Here is a 17,313-nt window from a genome sequence, read left to right on the forward strand (position 1 = left end):
TTAGGGCAGTGCCTTTGGGGTGGAGGTTGTAAATTATTTTTATTTAGAACAGAGAGAGAGCCCTGGCTGTTGTGGCTCAGTTGGTTAAGTGTTGTCCCATGCACTGAGAGTTCACTGGTTCAATTCCCAGTCAGGGCAAGTGCCCAGGTTTTAGGCTCTATCTCTTGTAGGGAGTGTGCAGGTGTCAGCTGATCAATGTTTCTTTCTCATAAATATTTCTCCCTCTCCCTTCCTCTTTCTCTTAAAAAAAATCAAAACATTTTTGTACAAAAAGGCAGAGAGAGAAGGAAGGGAGGGGAGGAATGGAGGAAGGGAGAGAGAGAGACAGAGAAAAGAACATTGATCAGTTCCCTCCTCATATAGACCACTAACTGAGGTTTGAACCTGCAGCCGAGGTATGTGCCCTGACTGGGAATTGAACCAGCAATCTTTTGGTGCACAGGAGGAATCTCCAACTGAGCCACATCGGCCAGGACAGGTTTTTTGTTTTTTTTTAACTCAGTTTTATGGAGTTATAGTGTATATATGATAAAATTCACCTATTTTAAATTAGGAGTTTTGACATATATGGTCATGTAACTACCACCCCAATCATGGTGTAAAATACTTCCATTTCCTACAAAATTCTTTCATGACTCTTCGGTATCCATTGCCTCCTCCACCTTCAGCCATTGGCAAACTGCTCTGCTTTCTCTCACTATAGTTTTGCCTTTTCTGGAACTTCATGTAAACATAATTATACAATATACTAATGGCCTGGTGCACATTAAAAGGGGATTAACTAGAGGAAATATTTTAATATTGCTATTTGCCCTTTCTCTAAATAGAAGTGTCAGAGATGAAAGAAAATTAGTAAAATGTATATGAAAATCTTCCTCCTGTCTGGGGTGCACCACAGGACCCAGAGTCAAGTCCCCGCCCACCACGTGTGCCTCAGAATTGCGCGGGACCCAGACCCAGCTGGCCACCCCTCCCCCCATTGGGCTAGATCCAGACCCAGCCAGTCCCACCCTTGTCAAGCCCTGCCAGGCGGCATGGCACAGCCTCAGGTCCCCTGGCACTGGGGTGGTGGTGGGGGGCGGGGACCTGGCCCGGTCCTAGGTCGGGGGGCACGGCCTGAGGTCCCCTGTCAAGCCCTGCCAGGCCTGGTCCCCCCCAACTGCCCTCCCCTGCTGGCCTGGTCCCCCCCCAACTGCCCTTCCCCTGCAGGCCTGATCTTCCCCAACTGCCCTCCCCTGCTGGCCATCTTGTGTCCACATGGGAGCGGCCATCTTGTGTTGGAGTGATGGTCAATTTGCATATTACTCTTTTATTAGATAGGGTAGCCTTTTGTGTCTGTTTAGGATAAAACGTGTGAGCATCACTTGTGTTTGTTGCCAAGAATTCACACACAACATCATCTTTAGTGATGAGTTGGTGCCAACACTAGATGAATATAAACAAAATAGCAAGTATAGTCAGATCCGTGATTTGTTTATTTGTAAAGCAAAATTACAAATTCCACAGATAAAATCTTAACTAAGTTCTTCAGATTTTCAGCAAAATCTATTTTTTAAATATATTTTTGATTGATTTCAGAGAGGAAGGGAGAGAGAGAGAAACATCAGGGATGAGAGAGAATCATCGATCGGCTGCCTCCTGCATGCCCCACACTTGGGATCAAGCCTCCAATCTGGGCATGTGCCCTGACAGGGAATCGAACCAGCAAACCTCTAGGTGATAGGTCAACCCTCAACCAACTGAGCAACACTGGCCAGGCTTGAAAAAAATCTTTTTAGATATTATTGCAAAGCAAAGTAACAAAAAGTATTTGTTTCTACCAAGATGCATAAAGAACTTTGAAATTTTACAGCAATGATTTATTGGACAGTAAGAGATTATAAAGATTACTAGAAGCCCGGTGCATGAAATGTGTGCACGGTGGAGGGGGGGTGGTTGTCCCTCAGCCTGGCCTGCACCCTCTCCAATCTGGGACCCCTTGGGGGATGTTGGGATCGGGCCTAAACCGGCAGTCGGACATCCCTCTCACAATCTGGGCCACTGGGAAGTTCCATTTTTAGTTTTTTGAGGAAACTCCATACTGTCTTCCATAGTGGCTGCTCCAGTCTGCATTCCCACCAGCAGTGCACAAGTGTTCCTTTTTCTCCACATCCTCTCCAGCACTTGTTGTTTGTTGATTTGTTGATGATAGCCATTCTGACAGGTGTGAGATGGTACCTCATTGTTGTTTTGATTTGCGTCTCTCGGATGATTAGTGACTTTGAGCATGTTTTCATATGTCTCTTGGCTTTCTGAATGTCCTCTTTTGAAAGGTGTCTATTTAGATCCTTTGCCCATTTTTTGATTGGATTGTTTATCTTCCTTTTGTTAAGTTGTATGAGTTCCCTATAAATTTTGGAGATTAGGCCCTTATCAGATTTGACATTGGCAAATATGTTCTCCCACGCAGTGGGTTTTCTCATTGTTTTGTTGATGGTTTCTTTTGCTGTACAGAAGCTTTTTATTTTGATGTAGTCCCATTTGTTCATTTTCTCTTTAGTTTCAAGTGCCCTGGGAGCTGTATCAGTGAAGAAATTGCTTCGGCATATGTCTGAGATTTTGTTGCCTTTGTATTCTTCTAGAATTTTTATGGTTTCCTGTCGTACATTTAAGTCCTTTATCCATTTTGAGTTTATTTTTGTGTATGGTGTAAGTTGGTGGTCTAGTTTCATTTTCTTGCATATATCTGTCCAATTTTCCCAACACCATTTATTGAAGAGGCTATCTTGGCTCCACTGAATGTTCTTTCCTCCTTTGTCAAATATTAATTGAGCATATTGGTTCGGGCCGATTTCTGGGTTCTCTATTCTATTCCATTGATCTATATGCCTGTTCTTGTGCCAGTACCAGGCAGTTTTGAGAACAGTGGCTTTGTAATACATCTTGATATCTGGTATTGAGATCCCACCTACTTTCTTCTTTCGCAGGATTGCTGCAGCTATTCGGGGTCTTTCTTTATTCCAGATGAATTTTTGGAGAGTTCGTTCTAGATCTGTGAAGTATGCCATTGGTATTTTAATGGGAAGTGCGTTGAATTTATAGATTGCTTTGGGTAGTATGGACATTTTAATGATGTTTATTCTACCAATCCACGAACATGGTATGTTCTCCCATCTGTTTATATCTTCCTCTATCTCTTTTTCAACGTCCTGTAGTTTTCTGAGTAGAGGTCTTTTACCTCTTTAGTTAAGCTTATTCCTAGGTAGCTTAATTTTTTTGGTGCGATGGTAAATGGGATTGTTTTTATAATCTCTCTTTCTGAAAGTTCACTATTGGTGTATAGAAATGCCTCAGATTTCTTGGGGTTAATTTTGTATCCTGCTACATTGCCAAATTCATGTATTAAGTCTAGTAGTTTTTTGATGGAGTCTCTAGGGTTTTGTATGTATAATATCATGTCGTCTGCAAGTAAGGGCAGTTTTACTTCCTCTTTTCCAATTTGGATGCCTTTTATTTCTTCTTCTTGTCTAATTGCAATGGCTAATACTTCCAGGACTATGTTGAACAGGAGTGGTGAGAGTGGGCATCCCTGTCTTGTTCCTGTTCTTAGGGGAAATAGTGTTAGTTTTGTCCATTGAGTATGATGTTGGCTGTGGGCCTGTCATATATGGCTTTTATTATGTTGAGGTATGATCCTTCTACTCCCACCTTGCTGAGAGTTTTTATCAATAATGGGTGTTGGATTTTGTCAAATGTTTTTTCTGCATCAATTGATATGACCGTGTGGTTTTTTTCTTTCAATTTGTTTATGTGATGTATCACGTTTATTGATTTTCGGATATTGTACCATCCTTGCATCCCTGGAAGAAATCCTACTTGGTCATGGTGTATGATCTTTCTGATGTACTGCTGGATCCGATTTGCTAAGATTTTGTTGAGGATTTTGGCATCTATGTTCATGAGGGATGTTGGCCTGTAATTCTCTTTCATTGTGTTGTCTTTACCTGGTTTTGGTATTAGGGTGATGCTGGCTTCATAGAATGAGCTTGGAAGTGTTCCTTCCTCTTGAATTTTTTGTAGTAGTCTGAGGAGGATAGGTTTTAGTTCTTCCTTGAATGTTTGGTAAAACTCCCCTGTGTAGCCGTCTGGTCCTGGGCTTTTGTTTGCTGGAAGCTTTTTGATGACTGCTTCAATTTTTCCATAGTTATTGGCCTATTGAGATTTTTAGATTCTTCCTGATTGAGTTTTGGAATGTTGTATTTTTCTAGGAATTTGTCCGTTTCCTCCAGGTTGCCTAGTTTGTTGGAGTAGAGCTGTCCATAGTATTTTTTAACAATCATTTGTATTTCTGTGAGGTCTGTTGTTATCTCGCCTCTATCGTTTCTGACTTTGTTTATTTGGGTCCTCTCTCTTTTCTTCTTGATGAGCCTGGCTAGAGGTTTGTCAATCTTGTTTATTCTTTCAAAGAAACAGCTCTTGGTTTCATTGATTTTCTGTATTGTCTTTTTGGTCTCTTTGTCATTTATTTCTGCTCTAATCTTTATTATCTCCTTCCTTCTGCTCACTCTGGGGTTTTCTTGTTGCTCTCTTTCTAATTCTTTGAGTTGTAGAGTTAGATGATTTAATGCCATTTTTTCTTGTTTTTTGAGATAGGCCTGTAGAGCTATAAACTTCCCTCTCAGAACTGCTTTCATTGTGTCCCATAGGTTTTGGATTGTTGTGTTTTCATTGTCATTAGTTTCCAGGATGCTTTTAATTTCTTCTTTGATGTCATTGGTAACCCAATCAATATTTAATAACATGCTATTCAGCTTCCAAGTGTTTGAGTATTTTGGGTTGTTTTTATTGTAGTTCATTCCTAATATTATGCCATCGTGGTCCGAGAAGATGCTTGGTATGATTTCAATCTTCTTGAATTTGGGGAGACTTTGTTTGTGAGCCAATATGTGGTCTATTTTTGAATGTGTCTTATGAGCACTTGAGTAAAATGTATATTCTGTGGCTTTGGGGTGAAGTGTTCTGAAGATGTCAATTAAGTCCATCTGATCTAGTGAGTCATTTAGGGTTGCTGTTTCTTTGCTGATTGTTTGTCTAGAGGATTTATCCAGTGATGTCAGTGGTGTATTAAAGTCCCCTTCTATGATTGTATTGTTGTCGATCTCTCCTTTGATATCTTCCAGGAGTTTTTTTATGTATTTGGGTGCTCCTGCATTGGGTGCATATATGTTTACCAAGGTTATATCTTCTTGTTGTATTGATCCCTTTAGTATTATGAAGTGGCCTTCCTTATCTCTTATTAAGGCCTTCACTTTGAGGTCTATTTTTTCCGATATAAGTATTGCTACCCCAGCTTTCTTTTCCTTTCCATTTGCCTGAAAGATATTTTTCCATCCCTTCACTTTCAGTCTGTGTGAGTCCCTTCTAATGAGGTGGGTCTCTTGTAGACAGCAAATGTATGGGTCATGTTTTTTTTATCCATTCAGCCACTGGATGTCTTTTGGTTGGAGCATTTCGTCCGTTTACGTTTAAAGTTATTATTGAAAGGTGCTTGTTTGTAGCCATTTCTTTTTTTGTGTGGCTGTTTTCTTTCTGAGCTTTTTATTTTTTCTTTTTACACCAGTCCCTTTAGCATTTCTTGCATTGCTGGCTTGGTGGTGATAAACTCCCTTAGCCTTTTTTTGTCTGTGAAGCTTCTTATTTCCCCTTCAATTTTGAATGATAGCCTTGCTGGATAGAGTATTCTTGGATTCAGTCCTTTGCTTTGCATAGGATAGCAAATATTGCTAAAGATTGCTAGGAAAACTACAACAGAAAAATTGAGAAAGAAAAAAAATTGAGAGATTAAATTATACCCTAAACCTATCTTAGAAAATGCTAGAAAACATAAGAACACAGAAGCATATATTTCATTAGCTGTCATAGAGATGATAATATCACTTGTCTTGTGGTCTAAGGAAAACTCCATTATAGGCTCATGAAAGAATGAGAAAAAGGTAAATAATTTTAATTAGGAAATTAGTTATTGATTCATAGACCAGGCCTTCAAAGGGTGTTAGGCACCATGAGCTATGTTTTGCAAACTGCTATTCTAAATGATTTCTTTCATACCTAGGGTTTCTACTACTGTCTCTATGCTAGTGACACTCATTTGTATCCCCAGCCCAGACTACACCAAGTGTTGGACTTGTATACCCAATGCCTGTTCCCTTAGCTTGGTGCTCTTTTACTGATTTGGCCTTTGCACATGCTATTTGTTCTGCCCCAAATTTTCTTGTTTCTTTAACCCAGAAAACTACTAGATTGTGAGCTTCTTGGGGGCAGGGACTGGGTACCTTATACCCCCAGATTTTAGCAGAATGCCTATCACTAGTCTGCTCAGTATATGTTGTTGAATTAAATTGAATCAAGGAAGAATTGTAGCCTCAAGAACAATAAATTTACAGTTCATCCCAGGGTAATGTTTTCTGCTTTATGTCTGATCTCATTTATTTTATATTGGTTTGTATTAGCTTCAGTTTCAGAGAAATGAATTTCATAACCTACTCTATATTCAGGACAGCTAACTCCTATAAAGTTACTCAGCAGTTCCTTTTGCCTTGTCTAGAGAGTAATGTATTCTGAAAGGAAGGTATTTGGGGCTGGCCTTCAACATAATTTTTAGTTTTCTCTCTGACCACTGAGAATATCACAAAACATTTAGCATTTGCTTCTCTCTTTTAAAATGACCTGATTTCGCCCTAGCTGGTTTGGGTCAGTGGATAGAGAGTCGGCCTGGGGACTGAAGGGTCCTGGGTTCGATTCCGGCCAGGGCATATGCCTGGGTTGCAGGCTCGATCCCCACTAGGGGACATGCAGGAGGCAGCCAATCAATGATTCTTTCTCATCATTGATGTTTCTATCTACCTCTCCCTCTCCCTTCCTCTCTGAAATAAATAAAAATATATTTATAAATAAATAAATTAATTAATTAATAAAATCACCTGATTTCCACCAGCACTTGCGGTGGAACAAGTGTATACTACATTTATTTTAGTTTCTCTGAAGGAAGATGTTTTTGAAAAATAATGATACAGAAAAATACATGAGGCTGAAAGAATAAGATAAATATTTTTTTTATTGTTTTATTGCTTAAAGTATTACAAAGAGTGTTATATATGTCTCCTTTTTTTTTCTCCCCTTGACCCTCCCCTAGCCTCCCATGCCCCCCAGTGTCTTGTGGCCATTGGTTATGCTCGTATGCATGCATACAAGTCCTTTGGTTGATCTCTCACCCCCACCCCCCAAACCCTCCCCAGCCTTCCCGCTGTAGTTTGACAGTCTATTCGATGTTGCTCTGCCTCTGTATCTATTTTTGCTCATCAGTTTATAATGGTCTTAATTATCCATAAATGAGTGAGATCATGTGGTATTTTTCTTTCATTGACTGGCTTATTTCACTTAGCATAATGCTCTCCAGTTCCATCCATGCTATCACAAATGGTAAGAATTCCTTCTTTTTTACAGCAGCGTAGTATTCCATCGTGTAGATGTACCACAGTTTTCTAATCCCTTCATCTGCTGATGGGCACTTAGGCTGTAAGATAAATATTGCAGTCTTTGTTGAGAAACATACATTGGATTTGTATATTATATATCTACTAGAGGCCTGGTGCACAAAATTCGTGCACTAGGTCGGGGAGGGGGGTCCCTCAGCCAAGCCTGTGCCCTCTCGCAGTCCGGGAGCCCTCAGGAGATGTCCGACTGACGGGCAGCCGGCCTAAGCCGGCAGTCAGACATCCTTAGCACTGCCACGGAGGCGGGAGCCTCTCCCGCCACCACCACTGTATTCGTCAGCCGTGAGCCCAGCTCAGGGCTTCTAGCTGAGTGACACTCCCCCTGTGGGAGCTCACTGACCACCAGGGGCAGCTCCTGCGTCGAGCGTCTGCCCCCTGGTGGTCAGTGCACATCATAGCTACCAGTTGTTCTGCCGTTGGGTTGATTTGCATATTAGCCTTTTATTATATAGGGTAATATAAAACCCTAAGGGACTGTCTACCGTTCTAGTTTGACCGGTCATTATGACACGCACTGACCACCAGGGGCAGACGCTCAATGTAGGAGCTGCCCGCTGGTGGTCAGGGCGCTCCCACAGTGGGAGCACCACTCAGCTGACGGGCGCCAGACGCTGGGCTCATGGCTAGCAAGCGCAGCTGTGGCAACGTGAGCCTCTCCCGCCTCCTTGGATGCGGTACTGAGCTGCCACGGCGTGGTGACCGGCCTGGGTTCGGACTCCTCCCCAGCTGCCTGCCACTTCGTGCACTACTACATTCCTCAGGGGATGTCAGATTGTTGATTTCAGCCTGAACACCACAGGTCCCTAGCCGAAACCAACAGTCTGACACCCCCCAAGGAGTCCTGGATTGCGAGAGGGCGCAAGCCAGACTGAGGGACCCCACCAGTGCATGAATCCATGCACTGGGCCTCTAGTCTATATAAAACCCTAAGCAACCAGTCGATGCGCACTATTAGGGGGCAGACGCTTAACGCAGGAGCTGCCCCCTGGTGGTCTGTGCATTCCCACAGCGGGAGCGCCGCTCAGCTGACCTACAGGCGCCAGACACTGGGCTCACAGCTGGCGAGCACAGCTGTGGCAGTACAAGCTTCTCTTGTCTCCACAGCAGTGCTACCAAGCAGTGCTGGGATGAGCGGGAGCGGTGCAGTGCCCGGCCCGGGCTCAGGCTCCTCCCAGCCACCTGCTGCTTTGCGCACTACTACATCCCTTGGGGGATGTCAGACTACTGGTCTGACATCCCCTGAAGGGTACCTGGTTATGAGAGGGCTCAGGCCAGGCTGAGGGACCCCACCGGTGCATGGATCCATGCACTGAGCCTCTAGTATTTATATAAATATCTATTTGAAAAGACTGGAAAGAAGTATAACAATGGTTCTTCGTTAGTAGTGTAATTGTGAGAAATTGAGTTAAGAATACTTAAAAAATATATTTTATTGATACATCCCATGTTATAGGCACTATATTAAATTCTTCATGTGTGTTTTCTCAGGGAACTCTCCCATGAATCCCGTGATATAGTTACTACTCATTTTTCAGATGAAACTGAGGCCTAAGAAAGATTAACTTATCTAGGTTTATACAACCAATAAATAGAAGAGTTAAAACCTTTATGTTATATTCTTTTTTGTTGTTGTTAATCATCACCCGAGGATATTTCTCCATTGATTTTTAGAAAGAGTGGAAGGGAGGGAGAGAGACAGAGAGAGAAATAGCAATGTGAGAGAGACATGTTAATTGGTTGCCTCCCACACAAGCCCCAAACAGGCCTGGGGATCAAGACTTGCATCAAGGTATGTGCCCTTGACCGGAATTGAACCCGGGACTCTTCAGTCCAAGAACCGATGCTCTATCCACTGAGCCAAACAGGCTAGGGCTTTATATTCTTTATGTTTTGTACTTCTAAACTTTTTATAATTTGTATTATTTACCTGGTCAAAAACAAAATTAATTTTTACATTATGGTGCAAACATTGGGGCCTACAATAAGTCAGGCTTGTAGAATCTGGTAGGATTTATTCATTTGAACTGTTGATTCCCTGAACTAGCCATTAAAATAACAGAAACATGGGACTTGAAAGAAATTCAACGAAGCATTTAAAAAGTTACAATAGCCCTGGCCGGTGTGGCTCAGTTGATTGGAGCGTCATCCCATGCACCAGATGGTCAGGGGTTCAATTCCTAGTCAGAGCACATACCTAGGTTGTGGGTTCCATCTCTAGTCGGAAGTATCTCTAGTCGGACGTATGTATCTCTCTCACATCGGTGTATCTCTCTCTCTCTCTCTCTCTCCCTCCCTCCCGCTCCCTCCCCCCTTCCCCTTCTTCCCTCTCTAAAATCAATAAAAAAATAAGTTAAAAAAAAAAGTTACAATAGACTCAGTGCACTGTTTCTATTCTACCGAGGATTTCTTTTTACTATCTAGGGAACTGATTTTTTTTTCTAGCATGGGTTGCAGATAGTAGTACTCTTTAGTGAAATGAAATCTGATATATGTTACAGGTTAGTTAACATATAAGGCTGGGAATTTTTATGATTTTTTAAAAATCATAAAACTGCTAGCAGTTGTGGTGGTGGTGGTTGCTAGTAGTCCCTTTTGTCTTGTTGGATCCAACGAAGTAGATGTGGCCAAATGCCCAAAGGAAAAGCTGTGTGTGTGTGTGAATATGTGGAATGTCTCCATGGGCATGGTAGAAGGATTTTTCTAATATAAGTGTCTATATGTCGTTGACAAATGTATTTAATGAAGTTAGAGATATTCAGTGAGCATCTATAATCTTCAAGGATAACATTGATCAAAGAAGGCAACTAATGTTTACCTATAATTATCTTTGTCAAAGAGTGACTGGTAGGCTAAAGAGATCATGGATTGACCCCACAACGTATTTTACATATTGTTATGCTACGAGAATTTTGACTTTTCATATATCTTTTAACTTGAGGAATTTGTGTTATAGCAGGAAAACACATCTACTGTAAACCTTTGTCTAAATAACTATTAGAGAATTTTTCCTCTGGCAGGAAGTTAGTTTGAGGAGCACAACACATGGGGATTAAGGAAGAAAGTGCCCACCTAGTCATTTCTGTTACATTAAATAGACCTTGTTAGTAGAGGGGCAGACTCCTGTTAGTGAATCAGTGAATATGTGTGTGACACATACACACCACAAACACCAATACTTTATCTGTGAAGCAGAGCACAGGATGTGTGGAGCATTGGGTCAATTGAAAAAAGAGACTGCAACAATTTAAGTAAATACATAGGCTACTAAGAACACAGAAGAGGAATGAATAAAACTGTTTCTCTCACTGAAGAAAACTGGGAACATTTTAAAGATGTAGCTCTTTTCAACCTTTTCACCTTTTTAAAATAATTTTTAACTTTTCTATATTGTTCTGTCGACTGATCTGGGTAATCCTGTTCCTTTCAGCCATAAAGCTTATTGCAATCAAGTGTAATATAAGGAATTTCTTTTGCTGGCTCTGTCCCTTCATTGTCCCCCATCCTGGGAAATCCCTCAGTACTAGACAGACAGGCACTCTAGGGGTGGGAGTGTCAGGGAGGAAACGGATAGGAATGTGAAGTCCTGAAATCTAAAGAGAAGGTTTCTTCCTGTTGAAGAATGTTCACTGTAGCTAAAAGATTAGTAACGTCAGTAACCCAGTAACTGTGCTTAGTGGTGACTTAGAGATTAGTATTAAATGGATCCCTGTTTTTCGACCTGCATTCTCCAGATAAGTTGGAAATAAGACGGATGCCATAATGATTTTGAGCCCTCCTTGATCATAGAAGGACATTTTACCTGCAGTGGATTTTAGTTCCAAGGACACTTTTTTTTCTGGTCTGGGTAACCTTATTTTAGCAAGTGGAGATATGAACATTTTAACTTTCAGATTTTACTTGCCTTTGTGCAATTACAGACTACTTGAAACATTGTTTGTCTATATCTATAGTTACTACTTAGAGTAAGACTTCCTGTAACATACTTGGCAGACTAATTTTGGGTTTTACTTTGCCTTGCTGTCTTTCTCCCCTTAGTCTTGTTCTTCATTTCTTATCTTCCAGAGAGGTGTGGGAAATGGAACTGGATAGACTGAAGAATCAGGATGGTGAAATAAATCAGAACATTATGGAAGAGACAGAACGGGCCTGGAAGGCAGAGGTGAGAAGAGTTGCTATATTGAAGGCTTTGATTTTGGGCTTCCCGATGGTATATCCTTTTGATATAGTATTAATCAGTAAGCCATGTAAGTATTACACCATATAGTCACTAAGCATTTTGTTAACTAAGCTCTGTGTATTTAAAATTAATCAAGTATGTGTGTGTGGTTTTCCTAGATCTTATCACTAGAGAGTCGGAAAGAATTGCTGGTGTTGAAGCTAGAAGAAGCCGAAAAAGAGGCAGAGCTGCACCTTACTTACCTCAAGTAGGTATCGTCCCATTCTAGAATGTTAGTGATCCTGCAGTGTTGTGGATTTTGTTTTGATTTCTTTAGTGTTTGAAACCCTAGGCCAGCTAGTCTGGCACTTGCTGTATCATCACGGGAATTTCAAGGTCATCCCTGTCTGTGCAGTAGTAATTGTTCCGTGATTTCTCTTCCTGTATCCTAACTTCTGCATTCTCTAATTCTTCCTCTCTGCAGTCTTCTCGTTTTGTGTTTTCTATTGTATTATTCCCAGTTGTATAAACAGTATCTTTTATGCTATGGAAGCATATCAAATATCCTTGGCGATTTGTTTGTTATGTAGTCAATTCTCTTCTTGCCATGGAATCTGCAGGACCCTGTGGCCTTCTCAGGCAGATAAGACCCCTGTCTCAGTGGTTGGTTCTCTTTCTCCAATACTTGGCTTAAAAGATGCTGGAGATAAAGTGAGGCACACCACCTAGATCCCTGGCCTTCTCTTCCATCTGGTTCGACTCTTCTCTCCAGTCCATTGGCCATTCCTTTTAGGCTGTCTCAGAGCGTTGAGAGTTAGGTTTTCTTTAATTCTGTAAATTCCTGTTGGTTTCTTGAAAGGTCAACTCCCCCAACACTAGACACAGTTCGTTCCAAACAGGAGTGGGAGACAAGACTGAATGGAGTTCGGATGATGAAAAAGAATGTTCGGGTAAGTGTAGTAATGGGGAGCATTGAGTCTGAGTTAGGCTGTGCTTAAGCTGGTGAGGGGCAGGGACCTTCTGCTTTGCCACGAGAGCTTATCTACCGCTCCCTCTGTTTTCTTCAGACTGGATGGTGGGTGCTTCTTTCTAGGGAGGCTCACTCAGCTCAGCAGTGAAGGGTCATCCCTTCCTTTCCTCCTTTCTAGGACCAGTTTAATAGTCACATCCAGCTAGTGCGGAATGGGGCCAAGCTGAGCAGCCTTCCTCAGATCCCTACTCCCACTCTGCCTCCGCCCCCGTCCGAGGTAAGAATGCAGGTTTTGGGTAGTCAGGTTTTCTGTGATAAAACCAGAGTCCTTCACTTGTTTTTGTAAAGAACATACTGGGTATTGTTGGTTTTATTTGGTGTAAGAGTTGCTCATTGATTTCTCCCTTTCTCTTGCATCCTCCACCTCTTCCCCTCTGCAGACAGACTTCATGCTTCAGGTGTTTCAGCCCAATCCCTCTTTGGTTCCTCGGATGCCCTTCTCCATTGGGCAGGTCACAATGCCCATGGTTATGCCCAGTGCAGATCCCCGTTCCTTGTCTTTCCCAATCCTGAACCCTGCCCTTTCCCAGCCCAACCAGCCTTCCCCACCCATTCCTGGCTCCCATGGGAGAAATAGCCCTGGCTTGGGTTCCCTTGTTGGCTCCCATGGTCCACACATGCCCCCTGCCGCCTCCATCCCGCCTCCCCCAGGCTTGGGCGGTGTTAAGGCTTCTACTGAAACTCCCCGGCCCCAACCAGTAGACAAACTAGAGAAGATCCTGGAAAAACTGCTGGCTCGGTTCCCACAATGCAATAAGTAAGTGTCTTTAAGGACTAATAAAAATTTGTCAGAGGGGCATAGGAGAGGTTTTATGGATATTCCCTACGAGTATCACATAAAATATCTCCCCCTTTTTTAGGGCCCAGATGACCAACATTCTTCAGCAAATCAAGACGGCACGTACCACCATGGCAGGCCTGACCATGGAGGAACTGATCCAGCTTGTAGCTGCACGACTGGCAGAACATGAGCGAGTGGCAGCAAGTACTCAGGTAAGACAAGGTACTGGGGGGAGAGTGCAGACCTGCTGAGATGTTGAGGAAGAGGCAGTTTTGAGAAAAACTTGGGGAGGGAAGCATTTGCTGCAGCCAGGAGTGCCTAGTCTGCTTTCTTCCTTTGCTGGGCTAGGAGCTAAGTGATTTCTTTAGCTACATGCTCTGTGACTCAGACTCTTCCCTTATTCTCACAATGTTTCTCCCACAGCCACTCGGTCGGATTCGGGCCTTGTTCCCTGCTCCATTGGCCCAAATCAATACCCCAATGTTCTTGCCTTCTGCACAAGTTTCATATCCTGGAAGGTCTTCACATGTAAGACTCATTTTCTCTGAAAACTAGGATGTAAAGGTGGGGAGTGATGTCAGTGGGAGGGGCTGGTTTACAGATGGAGGGTAGGAGGAAACCATTTCTCATCAGCCGGGTTGTTGGCAGCCACAACTGGGAAAATGTAAGTACTTTTGGCAAGAATCTGTATTTGAACTTTTACTTCTTCTGGTGTAAAATCTTTTTGTTGAATGGAAACACTAGGTGGAGTCATGGGCAGGAAAGGGAAGGAGACCCAGAGGTTTCTTATTGTCTTACCCTTTGCCCGTCCTCCTCTGTTCTGCAGGCTCCAGCCACTTGTAAGCTGTGTCTCATGTGCCAGAAGCTGGTCCAGCCCAGCGAGCTGCATCCAATGGCATGTACCCACGTGTTACATAAGGAGGTGGGTGCTACATTCCTTCCCCATTTCCAACTCTCTATTTACTGACAACTGAGAATTTCTCTTGCACATTTTAGTGTTGATGCTCAGCATTAATATCTAAACATATTGCCCTGGCCACTGTGCCAAGTGGTTAGAGCCTCAGCCCGTGCCTTCAACCCCCACTCCCTCCCGGGTCTGGGCACGTAGAAATATCCTCAGGTGAGAATTAACAAAACCAAACCTAAACATAAGGTTTTTAGTAACTTGTGGCTTAAACATCAGCAGAATTTAGAATACTGCAGCTGGGATCTTCCAGCTTCCTTTTACCCTGTTCCCTTAGGAGACTTGATAAGCAGTTCGTACCAGAGCTCTGAAAGGTCACTTTCTTGAAAAACTGACAATAAGATATACATATCTAACTGTTGTTTCAAATATAGCATTGTCAGAAGATTGCTTAGATGAGAGAAATTGAATAAAGAGCCTGGGTATGAAATTAATAACTCCATTAACAGAATTGAAGTCTATTAGAGATTATCTTTCCACACTGACAATCATTCCCATCACTTACTGTTACCAAGCAGAGTTAATAGCAGCAAGGATGATTTCTTTTTTACTATATTTTGTTCATTGTGTTTTAACAGTAGGTAGAAACTGAATTTACATCTAAGTTCTTGGTAAGGGAAAATCCTGAATAAGATTTTAGGTCATGTGTATTAGCAGATGGAAGTTCATCTAAGCCTGAATGGATCATTAGAAGGAACAAGCCTGGATATTCAACAAAAAGCAGCTGCACACTGTTATTAGCAGGTTGTTAATGTTCCCTATGAAAGGACAGGTCCACCTCTGAAGATTCTTTTGGAGGTGACTTAGTAAATAGTCCTTAGACCCATTGAACCGTAATAGCACTCCTTCCCTCCCTCCCTCCATCTTTTCAGATAAACCTGAGGTGTGTCTTTCTTTATTTCCAGTGCATCAAATTCTGGGCCCAGACCAACACAAATGACACTTGTCCCTTTTGCCCAACTCTTAAATGATGGACCTGATTGGGGAGGAAGAAGAGAAGCTGATGTGAACAGGAAGCGCGGGTTCAAGATTTCTAAAACTCTATATTTATACAGTGACATATACTCATGCCATGTACATTTTTATTATATAGGAAATGTGTGTATAGAAAGTCTGTATTCAAATGTTCGTAATGAAAGTATGTATATTATGCTAAAATGGTCTGTCCCCCTCAGCTTGCAATTCCTTTAGGGGGATGTAGATTGTAGCTAAGATGATATTTAGTTTGGCCTTGAAATTATGATATTCCTGCCTAAGGCTGTTTTCAAATACAATATAAAAACCATTAGGAAGCTGCTGTGGCTCTAAGGCTATCCTGCTTTGGTTTGGCTCAACCACTAGTCCATTTCCTAAGGTTCATGTGTGCAGATTTGAACCTTGGTGCTCACCCTCTGTCCGGCCGGCTGCCTTGACTACGGAAAGCCTTTGGAAGCCTTGGGTGTCCTAGCAACTCTCCAAACGGATGAAATGAGACTGATTGAGGAAAAAAATGTAAACCTAAGAGTTTGACTTTTCACTGAGTATTTTACTGTGTTAATGCTTATGTTTTGTACATAGGCTTTAGGTTTACAGAATATTCTGTTTTACAACAGCAAAATTCACAGTCCAAGAGTAACAGCATAACCAGGTCCCAGTTCCCCACGCCCTCACTTCTGTTCACCCCACTTCCTCCGTAGTCGTCTCTTCAGAAACTAGCACCATCTGAAGGTCTGCTCTGGAAGCCACCCCTTGCCACCACCGGCGTGCCGGCCTTACAGAGGCCTCCCTCTTCCCTTCCCTCTGGTCTTGTCTGGCTAACCCTCCCCCTGAAGGCTAGGCAGTCGTTCACAGCCAAGTTGTTTGGTGACTTGGACGCGCTCCAGGCAGGCACAGTTGAGGAGAGATGTCTGTGCAAAATTATTTTCAGAATGATCTTGAGATGCTGGGCTTTCATTCTTGAAGCAAGAGAGCTATGGGGGACACGTGTTCTGCCCCGGGGAAGATGGAGACCCCAGTGCTGGGAAGGGAGGTGGGTTTGAGGTTGAGAAGTCATGTGTTCTCTGGGTAGCCACCCAGAACCAGATCAGTGTTCCTCTCTGCCACTGAGCTTTTCTGGGGCTCTGTTAGAGCTTCGCATCCTCTTACCTTTACTCTTACCAGAAGTGGCTTCAGCACTCTTCTCTGTGGAATTAAACAACTAAAAACGAAGTGTTAATTTTTTTAAGAATAGCTCCAGGGGAAGGAGATTAATATATCACCAACAGCTGAATTTTTTCATTTCTGGGACCTGGAAATGCTCGCTCGCACTAGCAGTTCACTAGGGTAGCAAAGACTTTTCCTTGCATGTCCATCTAAATTCTCTCCTCTCCGTTTCTGCTACTCTTTTCCTTCTTTGTTTCATCCTTGCCTGTCAGCTCATGGACATACTTTTTCTCTTCTTCTGCCCCGGTTTGTTAACTGGCATTAGTGTGAGGAGCTAGATCTCCCAAGAGCTCCTTGGCATCTTGTAAGGTCACTGAGATGGCCTGCATACGCCCCTCTGCAGAGGTCAGATAACCTACTTGCCTTGGTTGATGGGACTTGCATGACTCCAGTGCGGTAGCTGTCGGGGTAAGGGAAGGCGCCAATAGAAGACTAGCTCCTTTGTTCTTTCCCTTGCGGGGGGGGGGGGGGGGGGGGGGGGGGGGAAGGGGTCATTTTCATCTTGTTATCTTAATATCTTATTTCCCTTCAACTTTTCAGCAGCCCATGGCCACCTGCAGTGCTTTTCAGGAGGTATAAAGAATATTCTGTTCCTTTTCCACAAATCTTTGAAGCCAAAGGAGGAAGTAAGGGGCTTAACTGCTTCCTGGTAGAAACCTGGAAAGCCAT

At 42.8% G+C, this 17,313-nt stretch overlaps 1 protein-coding gene across 3 annotated transcripts in view; it reads left to right on the forward strand.

The window, feature by feature from the left end:
* The window catches only part of RNF214 (ring finger protein 214), a 52,543-nt gene extending 35,467 nt beyond the window's left edge, over positions 1–17,076 (forward strand). For all 3 annotated transcript variants that reach the window (XM_070426123.1, XM_070426122.1, XM_070426124.1), the window contains 9 exons: positions 11,595–11,691; positions 11,868–11,956; positions 12,548–12,638; positions 12,837–12,935; positions 13,099–13,475; positions 13,579–13,711; positions 13,923–14,027; positions 14,326–14,421; positions 15,369–17,076. In XM_070426123.1, coding sequence (XP_070282224.1) covers positions 11,595–11,691; positions 11,868–11,956; positions 12,548–12,638; positions 12,837–12,935; positions 13,099–13,475; positions 13,579–13,711; positions 13,923–14,027; positions 14,326–14,421; positions 15,369–15,434 — 1,153 coding nt within the window. In that variant the 3' untranslated portion in view covers positions 15,435–17,076. The remainder of the gene's footprint in view (positions 1–11,594; positions 11,692–11,867; positions 11,957–12,547; positions 12,639–12,836; positions 12,936–13,098; positions 13,476–13,578; positions 13,712–13,922; positions 14,028–14,325; positions 14,422–15,368) is intronic.
* Positions 17,077–17,313: the final 237 nt, after the last annotated feature.

Source organism: Myotis yumanensis, unplaced genomic scaffold (genome assembly GCF_028538775.1).
Source record: "Myotis yumanensis isolate MYYU_CA2020_CCGP unplaced genomic scaffold, mMyoYum1.0.hap1 SCAF_10, whole genome shotgun sequence".
In the NCBI taxonomy this organism is placed as follows: Eukaryota; Metazoa; Chordata; class Mammalia; order Chiroptera; family Vespertilionidae; genus Myotis; species Myotis yumanensis.